This window comes from Suricata suricatta, chromosome X (genome assembly GCF_006229205.1).
Source record: "Suricata suricatta isolate VVHF042 chromosome X, meerkat_22Aug2017_6uvM2_HiC, whole genome shotgun sequence".
Classification (NCBI taxonomy): Eukaryota; Metazoa; Chordata; class Mammalia; order Carnivora; family Herpestidae; genus Suricata; species Suricata suricatta.
Window position 1 is genome coordinate 25393218 of NC_043717.1, and position 21355 is coordinate 25414572.

At 41.8% G+C, this 21355-nt stretch overlaps 1 protein-coding gene across 9 annotated transcripts in view; it reads right to left on the bottom strand.

The window, feature by feature from the left end:
* DMD (dystrophin) overlaps positions 1-21355 on the bottom strand; it is a 1657593-nt gene that overhangs the window by 369337 nt on the left and 1266901 nt on the right. For all 9 annotated transcript variants that reach the window (XM_029929473.1, XM_029929472.1, XM_029929470.1 and 6 more), the window contains one exon: positions 797-969. In XM_029929473.1, the coding sequence (XP_029785333.1) occupies positions 797-969 (173 nt within the window). The remainder of the gene's footprint in view (positions 1-796; positions 970-21355) is intronic.

Below are 21355 nucleotides of genomic sequence, written 5' to 3' on the forward strand. Positions count from 1 at the left end.
AAAGACATGTGAAATTAAGACACGCAAGTGATCAGAAAGCAGGAAACCTGACGAGATATCGCTGTATTTCCCATGTCCTCTATGTGACACTGGGCATTGTACTCAACTATCTCGGCTCTTAGCGCCTCCACTGAGCCATCTCACAATGGGTATGGCAAGGGTCCTCTCTGTGCTCTTTACGGCAGTGCTGAGATGCGTCCCCATTACCATCTCAGGAGAAAGAGCAACTGTACAAAAGAGGAGGGTACAGAACAACTAAAAGCTTAGGCTACAGAGGATGTGAAGAGAAAATCTGAGAGGGGGCGGAAGACCAGAAGTTTCTATAATTTGTCCCTAGCTGCAGGAGTTATGGAGAGGTCGCCTCTAAAGTGTTAATTACAAGGCGTTCCGGCATTTAAGGAATGTCCCCTGTTACCCATTTAGAGTAATGCCAAAGAAAGAATTACATGATAAACACACGTTAATTTTATCACTTTTTGTATAACCCTGTAGTAAGCCAAGAGAGAACTCTATCAAATTAGGATAGCTGTGTTCCTCATTTAAATTCACTCTAATGTCTTAATATGCATCTCTCCAGTGGTTATAAAACATCGCCATTTTAATCTAATCTGAACCCTGCAGTATCATCTCCATAGCAAGCAAATGAATGATTCATTTATTCAAAATAAAATGAATCATTCTGAAACGGGGTGATTTACATAAACATAGGAGATATTAGCTACTTGAGCTAGGAAAATGAGGGAAATCTCCCCATTTTAATTCATTTCTGGCTTTTTTGCCCCCGATCTGTTCCTACCTAATGTTGAGAGACTTCTTCCGAAGCTCACTCCACTTGAAGTTCATGTTATCCAAACGTCTTTGCAACAGGGCTGCGTCATCAGAACTTTCCAGGGATCTCAGGACTTTCTGACCATTTTCATCCAGGTTGTGATAGATATTTGTGTGAGCGTCGATTTCTCCTTGGAGGTCCTAAGAGACAGGAGGAAGAGGAACACGCGCAGAGTTACCAAACAAAAGAGATCTGCGGAACGTGAGTTTGGAGAAGTGTAAAACGACGATTTGTTCGAAAGACATTTGAACTGGGTCAACTAACAAGAAGATGTAGCCCCAACTTACTCTTCTTGGTGTATCGTCTCTTCATATTATTATGTAGATTGGAAGTGGGCATCTTATTAGGTATAATAAATTTATTCCTTGCTATCATAAATTAGAACATTATATATTGGCAACCTTACACACTTCCTAAGTTACATCTACTAGTCTGCAGACAAAAGAGAGTGTTTTATGGGAGCGATACAAAATAAAGTTCCATGAGAAAGTACACCCCAGGGCCGATCATTTCATTACACTATGGGTTAAGTCATATTTTCCATGCACATAAGTAATCTGAACAGTTGATTCTGACCATAAAAGCATGGAGAGACTAATAAACAAGGTTGTACTTGGTCCGCAGCACCAGCACATTACTGGGGTTCCATCACAGGAGAGCATCTTCTTGACAATATACATTAAGTTCACCTTGGCATTACAGCATCAGACATTTATTACAGCGTCCTACATTTATTAGTAAGATTTCCCATTTAAAATACCATCATATTTTTAGGCCTGACAGGTAGAAAGTCCATAGGACCTTGAGAAGAGTTATGATAAGAGATTAGCCATTCACCCTCATTTGTATATACACAGATCAAGAAAGTTATCACAGTAGAAGAATCTGACCTTTACATGGTATGTCTTCCTGTGTAACATTTTCAGCTTGAGCCGGGGACTACAGCACTGACCGTGCTGCATAGCAATCCTGAGAAAACCCGAGTGAAAGAGCCCTGCTTTAAAATGCCAACTTTGCTTACATTCTGTTGACAGAGCACAGGCCTCACCAGTCAATAATAATAAACAGCCACTTTGTGCTCCTCACTAAATGGTGCCCAGGCCTGTGGGTGTGGGAGGGACCTCAGAGAAGAGGCCTGGAATATGCAACTGACAGTTTATATTAAACAGCCAACTTTTCTTATCATTTTGCCATTATAAGCCAGAGACATTAGAAATTCATTTTCTATATGTGTTTCCCTCCTTGTTCCCAACAGAATGGTCAAAGCCAAAGGAACATTCCTTAGAGAGCTGCCGGATACCAGCATTCCTTTCTGCCCACACAATGAATGGGGCCTTTGTACATTATCTGACTTGCTTTGAGAGATTTGTATGCTTCTGTTCAACAAGTTTAAAAATTCATTCTGAAGCTCCGAACAATTGGATTGATCTGTGTAACTAGAAACTTTTTTTTTCCTTGCCCTCTCTTTCTAAAATGGAATGAAATGACTGTTCTAAAGTGAGGGGGGATGTGAGAGCAATAACAGACTCTTAGATGTGGACTTCGGAATGGGGAGAAGTAAGGTAGATGGACAATGAATGGCCCTGTCTCTTGCTCTGGCAGCCAAAGTATCACCGATGGACCCTAAAGAGAATTCTGTCCCATTCTCTCTGACGGGAAGTCATGAGGGGAGGAACACGGATAGAAGCACATCCCAAGTTTAAGGAAGGGAAATAGTAAAACATATCGAGTGGCATTATTCTCTATCCCATCAAAAACAGGCTTGTTCTGGAAGGAAAGAGCCCGATTTTGAAGCCAGCTTACGTGGTGGAAAACTGGTAGCAGGCTTCTCACAGGATGGAGTTTGATGAAACACACATCTCTGTTCTACATTTAGGTGCCTGCACGGCAGAACGTGCCCCTGATAAATTCGCCACTTCTTTAGGAAATGAGAAAAGCGAGGTTAAATTATCTACATAAATCAGGACTCAAAACCAAACAGATCCAAGGCATCCACAGAATCTGCCCCCTCCCCGCTTGTCTCTTTTGCTTTACTTTTCTTCTTTTGTATTCGATTTAGAACATTGCCTCAGAGTACCCACTTAGGGGACTGAAACCAAACCTTTAGTTGTTCAGGAAAATAAGATCTATTCTGACTAACACAATCAGCTTTGTGCATCAACATGCATATAAACGATAGCGCATCTGAAGTTTTAGATCCTGCACTTAAAGCAGAGACACAGGCTCAAGCAAGAGTTGCTTAAGATGATGTAGATTGTGAAGTCATCAACACCTTCTTGAATAAATGAGAGATCTTCCCAAGCACAGATAGGAAGTTGATTCATAAGTTTGCTAATTTTCATCTTTGCTATTTCCATTACGCTGCCTATAAACATCTTTGTTGTATCATCGAAAAAAAAAAGAAATAAATGTAAAATCGGTGCACCAGTATTTATTGAGGACTGGTTATTTGTCTAGTCTTAGCACGGTGGGAAAGTAAGAGGAATGCAAGAGAGAGCTCTGCCTTTACGTCTCTGAAAATCTAGTGTGTGCTTCTGAATTAACTCTTTCATAATACAAACTAAAGAGGGATGGGAGTTTCCCGCCAAACCTCAGAGATGTTGGGATAAAGACGTCTCCCCTTGAAAGTTCAGAAGTGGCTGAACACCTTCTTCTCTGGGTCACCGTGTTGGTTGAGAGCGACAAATGACACGTGAATGGTAATGGGCTTTATGGTGTACAAAACACGTACGAAGGTGCTGCTTAATTCTTCCTTCTGGACCCGTGGAGTACGGGTTTTCTCTGTTTTTCTTATGAGAGCACCGAGGTGGAGAGATGTTTAACCGACTTGCCTAGAGTCACATATCTTGTAAGTATTAGAATTCGAGTTCTTTTCACTCTGGAAGATCTTGGGCTGCCCCTGCCCCCCGCACCCACTTGCTACAAGCACTGGTTGTAATAGACAGTAGTTGCTGAAGCTGAACAAGGCTATTCCTAACAAGGTGGGGAGAAGCAATTGTCGACGGAAAAGCGCCTGGAAAGCCGACATTTCTGACTTCGATCAGAAAACATTTGCCCACATGGATTGATTTATTCTGAATGGAAAATGGAATCCTGACCACCTTTTTCACTTGTTGTTTTGCAGTTGGACATCTGGGACTCCCTGTGAGCAAAAGCTGTTTGTGTAGCAAAGGGCCCCACCTGCAAAATATCCTGGCTGCCAGAACAGACTTTCTCCCTTCAGTAACGTGTTCCCGTGGCTGCAAGCGCCATGGGAACATGACACTAAGTGATGATTAACATGTCATATCGAGCAGCTCGTCTGTGTTCCCCCGGGATGGCGGGCTGGGAGGGGATCCATCAATCCCAGGACTCAGGCAGGCTGCTCAAAAACAGAGGTGAGTGCTGGGCAAGAACACAAGGCTTTTTTGAAAGGACGGTGGCACGCTGTAGTGAAGATTTTTTTAATACGAGCGGGCAGCATGACTCCTGGGTGGGGGCAGACATTGGCAGGACAGGTAGGGAGGAAGACACCCAAAGTTGCACAAAACTACCATAATGGCATTTATCTTAAGATGAACCTTAGACTCGGGGTCCGCAGAAAAGTGGGTGGTGGGCACAGAGAATCAAATGGAGTTCTCAGCAGAGAGCCAATCTGGACAAAAAGGAATTTCCACAGGGCATTTCAAGTAGTTTTATTTTACTTCTTATTTAACTGAAAAAGATCACTTAAAGCCTTCGTTGCTACGTTCACCAAAGACTCTCTTCTTTTTGTGATTGTATTCTTTAATAAAAAGGCCAATAACTAAAGAAGAGGAAAGAAATGTATTTGTTATATATATAACATAGAAGAGAATACAATTTCAGAGAAGTTAAGGAAAAATGCCTAAGGTCATTTTTAAACCATGGGGCCAGACTGCAAACCTAGGCTGTTGGACCCCAGGGCCTGGGCTCTTAACCACGAGGCTATGTTACTGCTGAGTTTTTTCCTATTAATTAAAAATGTTTCCCAATTACTTTTTCCTGTTAATAACACGACTAAGTGTTAGGAGTGTTGCCTTAGATTCAGCAAATCTAGCACTGCCACCAGACAAGGCAGAATAATGCTTCCAGTACCCCAAGAGTTCATTTTATGGTCTTAATAACATGGAGCCTATTAAACAGAACAGAAGCAGTGGACAGAGAGATAGCCACTACAATAAGAGAGAACATAAAGTCATTGAGAAGATGGGTGCCAATAAAATAATAATTTGTTGCTTCCCCCACAAAAGAACCAGAGAGCCTAAAGTTCTGGGCGAGCACTGAGCAAATCTCAACTGTGATGATCAAGACGGCCAGCCGAAGGGCAAGCAGTATATTCCCAGTGCAGAGTTTTTAGGAGGAGGGAGAAACTCATTTCCTGGAGCTTTTTGAAATCTCACAACCCCTTCTTTTCTGAGAGTCTGGCGTCTTCCTTTCCTAAGTCCCCTTTCTCAGCCTCCAGGGAAAATGAACGGTAGAGTGCAGTTAAACCGACCTAGTTTCAGTCTCCCCCTTCTCTTTCCCTTATCAGCTGCCTAAGTTTAAAATCTCTTTAATCTCTTTGGCTTCGCTAAATATTAAATAATAATACCTACCTGCTGGGTTGTTTTGAATATTACATGGAATAATATTTTGTAAAATACTTTGAACAATGTCCAGAACATGACAAGCCTTTAATAAGTAATAGTAATGCAAGGGTTTCTCTTAGAAGAGACTCAATGTGGAGGCCAAGTGATAGAAATAGACTTTATGAACTCGTGGGACTTGATTTGAGCCTTGAAGGATGGTTAAGACAGAGAGGCAGAGGGAAGAACGCATTCCCACGGGGCAGACTAGTGTAAGAATGGCAGAGGGGGAGAGTGAGTTTGGTTTATGAACAGGGATCACGAATTGGACAGCCCGATTGGAAGGGACAATGCGTGTTTGAAAGAGACAAAATGTAGTTGAGGTCCTTAAAGTAAGTAGAATGGAGAACTTCTTTCAGGAAGTCACTGGAAATAAAAGTTTATAAAGGAAAGTAGGACAAACACAAGATTATGGAATATAAAATTTGTACTATCTCATTCAACAGGTAGAATGATCCAAGGTGTCCCTAAGTAAGGAGACAGTTGGGGAAGAATAGGAAAAGTTATCAAAGTTTTGCTAGAAGAAAAATAGATGTCAAGAATGAGTTAGAGCTAAACCCTTCTTTTTATTATATGCAAATGGTTATGATACTATTCCAAAACATCACGGGTGATAGTATCCAAATATTTTCCTTCCTATGTAAATGGAGTTACTTGCCTCTAAAAAAGAACTCACCAAAGAATAACCTCCCTATCTTGAATATAGCCGAGAAGTCAGCAACAAAACAAAACCAACAAAAAGATGGAGGAAGAATAAACATACATGACCACAGCTCCCTACAAAATTCACAAAAGACACACAGCCTCTAATCTTCTCTGAAAGCAATTAGTATGTGAATAATGATAAGGCCATTAGTTCCTCTTCACTGATAATTTTCACCTGATTCATATCCACTTGATTGGGGAAAAAAAGAGAAAGTGGTGATCTGGTTTCCAAGAACGTAAAAGGTCAGAAACATAGGTCCAATACAGGAGAGAAGTTATCCTCAAGGGCTGCACTGAAAGTGGCAAGGAGTGACACCTGACAGGGGACCGGAAAGCTGTAGAAGGAGCCGTGAGCACAAAGAGGTGACCGGGTTTCCGCAGTGTGGCAGAACCTACACATATTATTAGCTCTCCAAGGCATCACCTAGCTTTCATGTGAGGCTGCAAAGTTCATGTTAATAACGAAGGTCCTAAGTTTACCAGGAAAAGCACAATTATGTTCAGTAAACTCTATTTGAGAAGCAGTATACATAAAACTCTTAAATTTTTTTAATGTTTATTTTATTTTATTTTTGAGAGAGGGAGAGAGAGAGGAGTGCTTGTGCACATGAGCAGGGGAGGAGCAGAGAGAGAAGGGGACAGAGGGTCTGAAATAGGCTCCATGCTGACAGCCTGACACGGGGCTCGAACTCACGAACAGTGAGATCATGACGTGAGCCAAAGTCGGATGCTTAACCAACTGGGCGGCCCAGGCGCCCCTATATAAAACTCTTTAAGTGGTATGTCCAACATAGTTGTCCCAAAAAGGTGTTGATGCTTTAAGGACATTAAACAGAACAAAACTACAGGCACAAAAGTCAAACTTCCTTAGCTTGGTTATCCAAAATGACTTGTAAGTCACAGGCTCTAAATACTTCAGGTTTTGGAGTATACACACTACACACACACACACACTCACACACACACACACACACATTCCATTATGAGAACAGAAATCGAGAGTAAATCTTTCAAAACGTTTATAGCAATCTAAAAATAAAAAGCGCAGGGTCGCCATTTTGTGTCTGGTCTTTGTAAGTTTTAAAAGTATTTCATTTTTATTGCATGTTACAAAAGTATCAGTCTGGTATGGATTGAACATTAAAACTAGCAAAACAAAACAGAATTACCCTTCCTAATGGATTTTTTTTTTTTGAGAGGCACCCGTATATAGGAATTGGACCTATCCTTGTAAAAGCAGCAGAGTTGGCATCCCAAGAGAAACAAGAGTTAATTTGAAGCCTGCCGTTTGGCTTGGAGCCTGCTTGCTCTAGGTAGATAAGGAGTGTGTTTTCAGGTCCACTGCATTGCAATGCATCTTAAACGAGCAGCTATGGATTTAGGAGTCCACAGGCTGTCTTTTAAAAATGGCTGTTATTAAGGGCCTCCGAGACTATTATCCTGCAGGCGTCGTTGTCTTTGCTTTCATAACTCTTTCGAAAATTCTCACATGTGTGCACTAGAACAGTGGAGAGAAGGGATATGCTCACCCGCCTCGGTACACTCCCAGGTTCCAACCTTTATTTCAAAATCTAATCTTTAAAAATGCCTGGCCTAGGGTGGATGACCCAGGAGGAAACTGAGCAAAATCCTATTTGTCAGACTGCCTTAAGCAATTCCAAACTCTGGTAACACGTGACTCTTTCTTTCCCTGTCTGACCCTCTGGTTTACTCTATCCTTAAAATTACTTTTTTTTAAAAAATTTTTTTAATGCTTTTTATTTATTTTTGAGAGACAGAGAGAGACAGCTGGAGCAGGGGAGGGTCAGAGAGAGAGGGAGACACAGAATCCGAAACAGGCTCCAGGCTCTAAGCTAGCTGTCAGCACAGAGCCCGACGTGGGGCTTGAACCCACGAACATGAGATCTGACCTGAGCCGAAACCGGAGGCTTAACCGACGGAGCCACCCAGGCGCCCCTAAAATTACTTTTTAAAAGCAAAGAGTTCACTTCAGATATCCTATGTCCCAGTGTGAAAAAGCCCTGCGTATTTATTCATCACACAACATAACATTTAAGGGTCTATAGTGTTTCCAAGATTTCACTAGGAGCTATGAGAACACATACAATGTTAAGAAAGATGTAGTTCCAGCCCTTAAATTTCTTTCTTTCTTCCTTCCTTCCTTCCTTCCTTCCTTCCTTCCTTCCTTCCTTCCTTCCTTCCTTCCACCCATCCATCCCTCCATCCATCCATCCATCTTCCCTCCTTCCCAACTTTACATTCCTCCCACTAATATTTATATATATCAGCATCTAGGCCTGCATTGGTGAACGACCAACTTCTACCTTCTTGATGTTCACAGCACAATAAGATGAGCACAGAGAGAAAAAGGATAAACAGGAAAGAAATAACTGCAGATAAACAAATGTTCAATAAAATAAGAATGTGCTCTGAAGATAGCAAGTGGAGGGTTATGGTGAGGATAATGACTTCCATGTGGTGGTGATGGTGCGTTCTTTGGTTATGGTGGTCATGAAATATCTATGTGAGAAGGTTCAATGTCAGCTGAGACTTAAAGGATGGGAAAGCACCAGTTATAGGAAAATCCAAGGGTACAGATTTCCTTCCAAGTGAAAGGGGGACTTGGCCATACTCTGTACCCTTTGAATCTCATTCTTGATCCTTCTCAGCATGATCTCTTAGCTCCTGCCTGCAGCTCTGGCTCCCATTGTCATGCACTTGAAATTCATTTTCCTCGAAATGGCCTTGTGTTTTCTCTGTTAGCAAGCTTGGAGTCATGGAGGAAGGTGAGAGGAGCACCAGAGGGACACGATTTTAATGAAGGCCCTCAAGGGATCAGGCTTTGGGTTCGGTACTAAATGCTCTGCCTACATCACCTCATCGAATGTTTGCCCAAAGCTTATAAAGTAGATATTATTTGCCCTATTTATGGGTGACAAAAAATAACAGGCTTTGAAACATTTTGTAATTTGCTCAAGATCACAAAGTTAGGCTCTAAACAGCTCCCAGTGCCCGAGGCTGGGTTCTTTCCACTGTGCCATGCCTCATCCAGTCTATGTTAATTACCTCCACCCTCTCCAGGCTTTAAGACATACACATGCCTTTATGTATTCTTTTGTTAAGTGGACTTGTGGAACTCTTCCTCAACTGTTTCACACCCGGTTCCCCTACCTGGAGTAGAAGTTCTAACCATAAAACAAACATTAGAAAATCATTCCCCAAACCTTCTTTTGCTCTCTCATTCCCCTTAAGGTGCTGCCCTATTTCTCTCCTAAACTTCATAGCGTAACTTCTGAATGGTTCTGTGTACAGTCAATGCCCTTCAGTCTTCTCACTCTTACGACTGCTTCCACCTCTCCTCTTAAACCGCATTTATCAAGGTGACCAATGATATTCCTTGTGGCCAAGTCCAAAAGACAATGTTCTGTTTTTTTTTCCAAAGTTTATCTATGGGGGTGGGGAGAGAGGGAGAGAAAACAAGAGGGAGAATGAACAAGCAGGAGACGGGCAGAGAAAGGAATAGAGAGAATCCCAAGCAGGCTCCATGCTATCACCGCAGAGCCCGACACAGGGCTCTATCTCACAACTGTAAGATCAGGATTTGAGCCAAAATCATGAGTCAGATGCTTAACCAACTGAGCCAGACATATCAACAATGCAACTGACCTCTCACCAGCGTTTGACATAGCTGGCCACTCCCTCCTTTTTGAAACCCTCTCCTCTCTTGGCTACCATGACACCATAATTTCTTAGTTCTTCTCCTCCCTCTTTGGCTTTTCCTTTTTTGTTTCCTTTGACAGGTTGTCCACTTCTACCTAATCTTTGAATGTTGGTGGTCTCCAGGACTTTATCCTAGGACCCTTTTTCTTCTCCTTTCCCTCCTTCTCCCCAAGTATGCTCACCCAGTCCCAGGGTCTTAGATAGAATCAATAACCTGAATAATCCCAAATTCAAAGAGCCAGCCCGGGACTCCTCTCTGAGTTTCACAAATGTATTTAAAATCTCCACTTGAATGTTTCACAGGTGGAAACATAATATGTTTAAAAGTGAGCACAAAACGGACTTTTCCACAAGTTTTTACCATCTCAGTAAATGATACTACCATCCATCTGCTCCAGTTAAAAATGTGAAGTTATCTTTGAGATAGCCTTCTCCTTTACTCTCATCATCCAACCCATTAGTGTGGGTCAGAGTTCCAGCATTGAAATTATATCTCACATGAGTCCATTTCCTTCCTGCAGCCACCCTAGTCCAGGCCACCAGGATCTCTTGCTTGGATTTGAGGCCCTGGCCTCTAACTGGTCTTCTAGTTTCTTATTCTGCCTTCTTTAATCTCCACATAGCAATACAGTGATTTATTTGAAGCCTACACCAGACCATGTCACTATCCTACTCTAAAAACCTCTATTGCTTCCTGCCACATTATCTGAAGCATCTCTGATCTCATCTCTAGCCACATTTTCTTTTTCTTTTTGAGAGAGAGAGAATAGGGGGAGGAGCAAAGGGAGAGAGAGAGAGAATCCCAAGCAGGTTTCATGCTCAGTGTGGAGCCCGATGTGGGGTTTAACCCCAAAACCCTGGGATCATGACCTGAGCCGAAATCAAAAGTCAGTTGCTCAACCAAATGAGCCACCCAAATGCCCTTACATTTTTATTAAAAAATGTTTTTAATGTTTTTAATTTATTTTCCAGAGACACAGAGAGACAACATGAGCAGGGGAGGATCAGAGAGAGAGGGAGACACAGAATCCGAAGCAGCCTCCAGGCTCTGAGCTAGCTGTCAGCATAGAGCCCGACGCAGGGCTCAAACCCACGAGCCGTGAGATCATGACCTGAGCCAAAGCTGGAAGCTGAATACTTAACTGACTGAGCCACCCAGGCGCCCTGCTACATTTTTAGTAAGTTCTAGCAAAGATCTTCCCTATCACAAAGCTGGTGTTAAAAGCCTCACTTTTTACTTGGGAAAAAATCTGTGTCCTCCTTTTTTCCTATAACTGGTATCTTCTCATTCTTCAAGTCTCAGCTGATATTCAACTTTCTCACATAGATATTTCTTTTTTTAAGTTTATTGTGTGTGTGTGTGTGTGTGTGAGAGAGAGAAAGAGAGAGAGAGAGAGAGAGAGAGAGAGAGAGAGGGAGGGAGGGAGGGAGAGGGGGAGAGGGAGAGGGAGGAAGAAAGAGAGAGAGAGAGAATCCCAAGCAGGCTCTGCACTGTCAGCATGAAGCCTAATGTGGGGCTCAAACTCATGAACCATGAGATCATGATCTGAGCCAAAACCAAAAGTCAGATGCTTAACCAAGAGCCATCCAGGTGGCCCCTCACATTTCTTGGCCCCCATAACCAAAGAGCACCCCTTACCCCATGTACATTATTCTTCTCACCATAGCAGGCATAACACATTTTAAAAATATTTGAGAATGTTTATTTAAGGGGCAGTTGTCGGCGTACATGGCAGAAGGGAGCGGGTGGAGGCAGGAATGTAGCTGACAGGCAGCCTTAGCCATTCTTGAACCAATAATGAGGTTACTCCAAAACCAGGAAGGAAGGAGGAGGGGTGCTACCATCATTGAGTGTGCATAAGTTACAGAAATAGTTGCATGTGTGACTCAGTTTCATCCTTCCCTTGCTCTACCTTCAGAAGGTAGAAATAGGCAAAGTAAAACTGTTCACAAAAGCATTTTAAAGATAGAAATGTTATTTTAAGCTTGCTTTCTCCAGGAGTAAGACAAACATTGGATATATATGCTGTGTTTTAAACATATATATACTTACACTCACCCCTTGGTACCAAGTAAGGCTCAATAACAAGACAAAGGCATTGATGCCAAAGCTGCACGTAGGCACAGGAGACTCCCACCTAAAATACATTCTATTAAGTGTTTCTAAAGTATATGGGAGTGGGTTTTAAAGGACACACAATTCTGAGAAAGGGCAGGTAGAGTAACAGTGCATGGGATGTTTTAAAAACAGCCAGGGTGCTGTGGACACAGTGGGGGAACTCATGTGGGTAACCATTTGGCTCAGTGCTGAAGTGATAAAAGAGAATGACATGCCTTCATGATGCTGGTGTTGGAAGATAAAACAAGTCCTTAGACAGGCTGTTTTCTTTTTTACTAATATATCTAAAATTCATATAAAAATCTATACTGTATTGCAATATTTTTTCAGATACTGCTATATGCCTTCATTGCTCATAACTGGGTGAGTATTTCCTACATGAGACATCTTTCAGAAGATCCTTGCCAATGGTAATCTTGAAAGGCCTTCCTACTTAAACTCTAGATTGCACGTTTAAATCATAGAGACAGCCACATATGAAAAGTCTACAGTGTTGAAGGTACTTTTGATTTTGTATTATGTTTTATGTGCAGGAATCAGGCTGTTTGAAGATAACTATCCTTATCTGAGAAAGACCAGATGGGCCTTTCTGACACTGAGACATATTACTGCACAGCCACGATGAGGGGTGGGGATGGAGGAGAGGGAAAAAAACGGGGCAGGAAACTAATACTTAGACTCCTTATACATCCCCTCCATCAACTCTGTGATGTAGGCCTCTTAGCCCCCAGTTGAGGAAACTACAGTTTGGAGAGATGACGTAACCTGTCCAATCCCACAGCTGTTAGGTGACAGGAGCAGGGTTACAACAAAGCTCTGTCTGAATTCATACATTTTGTTCCCCCTTGTTCTCCCACACTCTTCAAATACAAAGCAAGTAACTTCTGAGTTGGGCTCCATGCAATACGACACAATAATTCATTCATTCAAGTACCTGTGAGATACTTACTTTGTGGAGTTTTCTGTGATCCTCTGAGAGGAGTGCCCAGGCAACTGAATTATACTCTAGTTGGGTATTTGCTTATTTATTCCTCCTCAGTCAACTCAGAACTAATACCTTTCATGATTTGGCTCGAAATGAATAGAACCCATTCTTACTCTTAAAATAGGCAACTATCTTCCATAGACTAATACACATCTGGTTTTACTTATCTATACAATTTGTCTATATTACATGCAGAGCTAAAGGTTAGAGGAGGCCTTATTTTCTGAATCTCTTTGTCACAGAGCTATTTTTCCCCCTAGAGATTCTGTGCAGTTCAAGATTGTATATTAGAAATAAACAATTAGTTGATGTCAAGTCTCATCTCATCTGAACAGCAATCTGTAGGAGGAAGGCAAGACACATGGCAAAGTGCCATAATTATTTTTGATAATATACTAGAAATTACCACATCCATGTATCTAATTCCCTCTGGCTCATCTTAATTATGAATGTTGTAAATGCAGGACACCTTTATTCTGGCCCCCACCCCTCGAAAGAAGCCTGTCCTAAAATCCCAAAACAACCCTACACTGAGGCAATTGTTTGGAATAGGTTAATGATATCATAAACCTACAGTGATTTTTATATCTCTTCACTTTGAATACCAAGACAAATTCCAAATAATTCAAACACACACACATTGGACACAACTGTCTTCATCTGTGGGTACTCATTAGTCTAAAGCTTAGAGATATTACTTTTAAAATGAATTCTAGGTATTAATAAAGTTTGAATGTAGAGAAGGTTCTCGTATCATCATGTTACCTAAACTCCTACTGACATAAATGGGTCTGAATCCCTGTTGTTCTTTGGTGAGTTAATTTCTGTCTACTACCAAGTAGAGCAAATTGCTTTTTCTGGAGAGTGTAATGTTTTTGTTTTTTGTTTCTGTGCCTAGGGAGTTATCTCCCCGTATTTAGCTTTTCTTCTCTTATGGAGCAGGGTAGATTGTGATTGGGAGAAAATCTGCTCTCTTTTTCAATGTATGAAGAAAAGGAAGAAGAAGGTATATGCATGTAGACAATATAAAGATAGGTAACAGTGATGTATCTGCCAAAGAAAATCTCACAAATGCAAAACCTGACAAAAGATCTAGGATATTTCTTCATTCCTAGAACCCAGTGTACTGAAGTCAGAAACCCATTCATGAATTTTCCATTGTATACTCACTAATCTTTCCCAAAGCATTAGGTTCAGTTCAGAACATCCTAGAGCCCCTTGACCACACTGTTGAAACAGACCCAGGGCATTCTTGGCCTTTGGTCATGTGATGATGCTTCTTTCATCTGAGAACACATATAGTTGAAAAACCATCTCGAGGAGAACAAGGTTTGGGAAGGCTTACATTTCATTCATCCCCATAAGATAAATTATATAAGTTTTAATAAAGGACTAGAGCAGAGCAAAGGAGGTCTTTATAGGTTATTTTACATCATAAAATTTTTTACATGGGAGCTAACTGGAATATGTCCCCAAACAGTGGAAACTTGCCTTCACAGTGCCCTGAATAAGAAAGAAAAAAATATAGTTGGATTTTATCATTGTCACTAATCTTGAGTTTAAATAAAGATGTCTGGTCACTCCAAGAAAGAGAAATGGAAGTAGTAAACAGATTATGTCCACAGTGCTTTATCACAGACAAAGGTTTCTGGTCTACTCTTCTCAGATAGGGATAGAGAGACTGTAGAGTTGTGAATCTCTGCTGAAATTTCTGATATAGTTGAGAGTTTAACAGAGGAAAACTTTATCAGCCGGGGACTGAGAAACCAATGTGGATGATACCTACTTATTAATGTTATCTTGAGTAGAAAATAAAGGGACTTGCTGGAAAACCCTTCGGCCTGGTTGTGTCAGAGTTTTGTTCCTTTCTGACGTTGTGATTTCTCCCTTTTGTGGACTCACAGCAAGATGGAGGTCTTGCCTAAACTGTGTCTGAACATAAAACCACACGATATAAGTTTTTTCAAGGACCTGACAGCCTCTTGATAAAGTCTTAAGTGATAATGATCTGTGATGATGTGAAAGTGGACACAGCCCTATGGGAACAGAGCATTTAGCCTTGTCATCAAGATTTGCAGATGCCATCACTCAAGTGATGATACTTGAGCAGGGTTTTGAGGGATAGATAGGAGATAACCAGGAGAGAAGAGAGAACATGAAATTTGAAGCAGAGGGCAGAGCAAGAGTAAAGTTGAAGGCAAGATGAAATGAGACAAGGATATATATCAGAGCTGAGTAACTCTCTGTGGTCACAGGGAAAGATCCACATGGGGCAGGAGAGAGGGGTTTGTTTTCTCCCCCATGTGTACCTGTGAACATGAACTTTTGCATTGCGTATGGGTAATTTGTCTAGCACCGTGTTTGTCAAACCTGAGTGAGTTGAGAATCACCCAGAGAGCTTATTAAAACACAGGCTGCTGGGCCCCAACCCTGGAGTTCATGATTCTGTAGCGCTGGTGCAGAGATCAAGAATTTACATTTCTAACGAGTTTGCAGGGGATGCCGCCTCTGCTACTCCGGGGACCCCCTTTGAGAATGAACACTAGGCTGGCCTGATGGTCCTTAACCTCCCGGAAGTCATGAATGCCTTTATGAAAATGATGGATCCTCTCCTGAGAAACCTGCACAAAATTCATAAATACAAAATATGACCTCTAATTTCATGGGCTTCCAAGACCCACTAAGAGGAGAAAGAAAGCAGTGGCCTGTTGGCAGCGACCTCTACCTACAAGAAATACAATGAGTTTATGAAGACAACATATCTTTCAAGTACTATTTTTTAAAATAATTACTTATTTTGAGAGAGAGCATGCAAGCAGGGGAGGGGTAGAGAGAGAAAGAGAGAGAATCCCAAGCAGGCTCCGCACCACCAGTGCAGGGCCCGGTGTGGGGCTCAAACTCACAAACTGTGAGGTCATGACCTGGGTTGAAATCAAGAGTGGGAGGCTTAACTGACTGAGCCAACCAGGTGCCCCTGAAGGACTATTTTAATGGAAAACTCCCAGGAAGAAGGACACATTGAAAAATGTTACTACAATATGATTTGGCTGACCTATGCATCTTGAAATTAGTCACAGTGGTCCTAGGCACAAAATAATTACATTTGGGGGAGGGCACATATCATAGGACATCTTTGAGTGCTACAAAAAAAAAATTGCTATCACTCCAGTGACATTCAAGTCACCTCACTCTTTCCCATTATGATGTGACATCTGCTTGGGAAACAATAACAACAACAAAAACATGGGTAAGGGGAGTAACATGGAGGAAAAGGGTGCATTTAGCCAGGGGCCTGTGGAAAGACATTGGAATTGGAGCTCTGGGTGAAGTGTAGCTCTGGTCATAGGATGTCCGTCTTGTAGCTAGCAGAACAGTTCAAGATCAAAGAAAGAGATAATTAAATTAAGAACATGGTTCAAAGGGAACGTCAAATCAGTCATGCCACACAGATAGGAGACGCTCCCTAGCGTGGAGAAAAGAACGTTCTGACTTTACTCTTTCCCTCCGAACCCTCCTCATGTGCTTTCCATGATGCTGCGGTCTAGGTATTTTTAAATGACCTTGAGAAGAAAGTAGAGGTGTTCTTTATTTCAGGAAAAGAAAGCCATCTTTCATTTAAAGAACCTTAGGCCTGCTCTGCCCGCACGCATGGAGTCTGGAACACGAGGCAAACACTGTATTATTCATTTTGGCCACTCTAAATTCAAGTGATGGCTCTGAGGCTGGGGAAAAGAAGCCTCGTCGAGCTTGGAAGTAAGGCTGTTCCTCCAGCTTACGGAAGAAGAGACAGTGCTATAGGCCAAAGTGCCCTATAATCATCGGGAAAGTGTCCCTCTGAGTCAGGGATGATTTCCGGTTATTGCATGGGCTGTTTTGCCTAAAGCCAGGAAAACTCTGTCTGATGATTATGTTTTAGCTGCTGATTCATCTCCTCTGTCTTCAATTCTTCTCTGCAAACTTTGATTGGGTTTCATCATGGGTCCATTTAGAGAGCAATTTCCATAATGATAAAATCTCTTCAAATGAGATTTAGAATGTAATTAAAGGGCAGATTTGATGTGGTAAAGGCATTGTTGTGCACCGGCCAGACATCATCACGCCACGGGGGACTTACTCAGCTAGCCTATGGCACGACCCCAATTTTGCTCTGGTCCGATGACATGTCCTTGTTTCAGGCTAATGGCTTGATTAGGAAAAAATGAAAGAAGATAAAACAGCATCCCTACTGGAGAGATAAGCCCATCAATATGAGTTCGAGTTTTGTACCCTCCTGTCTTCGTTCTGTATCTTAGACTTCAGAGGTTGCAGGAAATGCCTTGAACATGGAGACGGACACTAACAAACTGACAGGTGAAAGCTGAGAGGATTTGCTTGCCTGGAGAAGTGGATCCTCATAAATCCTACGGTCTGTTCTCATGGTTTTAGGCGCAATCGCTAGGAAAGTGAAAACTACACGTTATGGTTCCCTGAACGGATCAATGCTTGCTTCCAGAAAATGGCCTGGTACCTGAGAAAGCAAGAAAAAATTCCTTGGGCAGGTCCATTTTTGAAACCTCAAAAGTAACTTAGACAATTCTTCACTATAAAAATCAATGTGACCTTAAGCATTGCAATTTCCTGAATATCTTGCCTACCTTGTCCTCACTCCGAAGCGTCTTCAATCAGGGTATTTACCAAGTGCTACGAAATGATTATTCACTGGGCTGCCAGTTTACACATTGATAGCTAGTCAACTAATATGATTTGGAAATCACAGTTTTTAATGCGCAGGGCAGATCAAAACCTTCAAAAGACCAGATTATAGATCTAAGATCATAATGAAATAATAGATTCTGAAGCATTTAGAAGGAGACTGGGGACTTGTAAACACCATCTACTCATTATCTTCTCTTTTCAACCCATCTTGATGAGCTTCACAGGATAAAAAAGCCATAGGATGTCCGACGTATATAGAACATTGAGAATTTCACCATTTTTTCCCTGTTCCTCTCTCTGACTAAATGAAATAATTCATTTGGCACAACACTTAGCCCACGGGATCAAATTTATCTTTGCAATGTTGGGAGTTAACAAAATAACTCGTGGGTTTTAAAATACCATGAGACATATGAAAGTATGTTATAGTTAGTAAACATAAATTGAGGGTCTTTAATTTACTGATGATGACAAATTCTTGTCAGACAGCTACCATGCTTTTAAGTGCAATAATGCTTTCCTGGGCAGAAGACACTCGGTTTAAAAAAAAAAAAAAAGGTCCACGTTGAAGAGAAAATGAACCTACTGCATCTCTGAAATAAGAACAATTTATGTCTCCTTTATTCCCCCAAAAGCTCACAGGTTAATCTACAAAATTCACCTCCCTTAGCAAAGATGCAATGGGACTATCAATTTGCTTTAATAGCAAACAATTCACGGAAAGTTTGATTTCACTATAACAAGAACCTCTTTTAGCTAAATAACCCTCTGCAAGCCTTGGAGGAGGTTTTCTGCCAAAAAATTCCCGTCCTTCCCACTTGGCACCAGAGATAAAAGGACTGAAGGGACAGTATTGGACTCTGCAGGACTGGTGGCTTGCACTCACTCAGCCAAACTTTCTCTGCCTGATTTCCTTGCCATGGAAAATCCTACGGGGTAACTTAGAAAGCAGCTACCTCTATTACTACACCCCCCTGCTTCCAATTACTACTGATTTTCTGTTCCGGATCAGTAGCAGTGAAACCTGAACTACCCAACCGTTTTAAATGCAGAAGAGAAAATCCTAGGGAAAAGGGGGAACAGAGAAGAGTTTCCGTGTTTCTGAAGAGCGGCATTGTGCTCCCATGATTGTTTTTCATCAACCTTGACTTACTTCTCTGAGAGGCACTATTTCTTTTCATGCTCCAGGCTGCCATTTCTTCTCACTAAATAGTTAATTAGCATGGTGCAAATACAACATTCTTCCTTTGGAAATAAGTAAAAGCAGTTCTCAACTTACAAAGAGTTCTGTAGCCAAAAGTCATTTGCAAGTCAATGGTTCAGAACCCAAAACTCAAAACTACATTTCCACTGACACAGTAGTCATATATACTTTTGGCCAGAAAATATACAGCCAATTGATCTCTAATACTGATGATCTATGTCATTCTGATAGCATTATTTGGCGCTATGTGATTTGGGAAGCATGCATCTTGGGAGGTTCGAAAGGGAGAGGAAGCAAGAAAAGAAAATAATTCTCTTTGAATCCCAAGTCTGCCCAGTGTGAAACAGTAAGCAAAGGAGACCTGAATGGGCACCTGCCCCTCTCATTCTACCTCCCGGTGCCCAGTCTTTTCTACTCCCATATTTCCTCTTGTCCTAATAATCCTTCCTTCTCTCCTACCTGTTGAAAACCCTATTTTCTGAGCATAGTTTGACCACGCTCACATCCTGGGAGACTTGTACATTGTAAAAAGAGGAAGCTGAGTTAAACCAAATGAATCACAGGTTGGTAGGAGTTCAGAGAGTGTGAGAATGCAAAGAGAAATCAGCAGAGGGTCGCAAAAGTACCTGGGCTTCAGCCATTCTTACCAGAAAATCTACACTGCTTAATGCTCTGGATTGGCGCTCTCAAACCTCCACACCACCCTCCTTCTAGTTGGACTGGCTGGAAATTAAAAACTGTGTAGCTAGGGTTATGGATATGAATTAGGTTTCAATAAGTTCGGGTTATCAGATAAAATACGAGGTGCCCGGTTCAATGTGAATTTCAGATAAATGACGGATTTCTTTTTCAGTGTAAGTACGTCGCATGTATCATTCTTGTTTGCTAGATCTGGCAACCCTACATCAAGTAGATGTGCCTGGGAAGGATTTGGAAGGCGGAAGTAAGGTACAGGCCACCGCCACCTACCTGCCCCTTTTGGCTATTTCTGTTGGTGAGCTTAGTCACAGAAGCATGGGATTGGCCACGTCATAGTTCCCAAGTCTATTCTCTAGCTTCCTGACTGAAGAAAAGCTGTTGCTAGTGGCAGCTACTGAAATGGAAGACTCTAGATTGCAACTACCTGAATCCTAGTTCACACGTAAAGAGTACAGCCTGGGATTCTTTGCTTCAGTGAAACCTTGGAGATGATAGGTAGTTCCCTTGTGGATCAGTTTGATCTGGCTTTAGAATTCTACCCTGGAAGCCAAATCTAAAATCTGTTCCTTCCACCTCTCCTACGATTTGGAATTCAACTGATCCTCTGTATCAAATCATTGTGCGGAACTCTGTCTGCTACCTTGACCTTCAGAGTTAGCTTCTCTATTTGTTTCTAGTGCTGGTAGTAACTTCCCTTAGTCACTTAAAGGTCTTCTCAACCTGCCTCTCTGGCACAGCCATGAAATTACCCATGAAAAGAGGGTAGAAAGTGAGGAAGGCACTGGGTCAAGGTCTTGTTTTATTTCTGAAGCAAATACTTCCTACAACACTTTAGGTCACGGCAACACATTAAAATATGCAAACATTATGTCATCATCCTTCATCAAAATCTCATTATTATTTTCCTTATCTCTTTTGTTCCTCATATCTGGATGTCAAATTTGCACTGACAACACATTTGATGCCTAGGGAAAATATCTGAGTCAACAATTTCCTAACATGATGTTCTATTAATTAAAACATGATACACTGCCATTAACACTCCAGAAAATAAATAAATAAAAGCCCACGAGTGGCGTATCCCACACCTGATTCATACATAAAGTCACGGGGAGGAGTGAAGGGATATGAGGGAAAGACAGTGTGCTCTCAGGCCCGGCTTGCATGCATGAGTGAGCTCTGGAGAGCACAGCTTTCCCCTCTGCTTTAGCACCTGGCACAGAGCTGATCACATCGTAGGCACTCAAAAAAGTGAGCTAAATTTTAAAATCACCTAGCTTCCTTCACCTACTCTGCAGATGCCCCATGCACAATTTCATTCTCTTAGAAGTAACAAATTCTAGTATCACGACAGACAGACACCGGAAGCACTGACCATCCCTAATGGTCATGGTTTTCTACTCTTGGGTCTGCGTAATTAGGGCGACTTTATAGTTTACTGTCCAAACATGAACACTTTTGAGAGGGTATGGGGGGTGCTATTAATCATGACATGAGAAGAATAGGCCGAAAGTGGGACTGTCCTGAGCCTATCAGGATGCATAAACCTAGAGCCATCAGTAAAGTGGGGGAAAAAGTCCTGAGTCCTGATGTGTTCTCCGTATCAGGTGAGGCAGCCTTTCTTCATACTCGTTCTCTCCAAGGAACAAAAGGGCTGTGACACACCATTTCCTGCCCGCCTGGGGTTCACAGAGGGTGGTGAATTGATCACTGCACCTGTTTCCTACATTCAGGGAATGACAAGCAGAAAAAAGCCAGAGGTTCACACCACTGT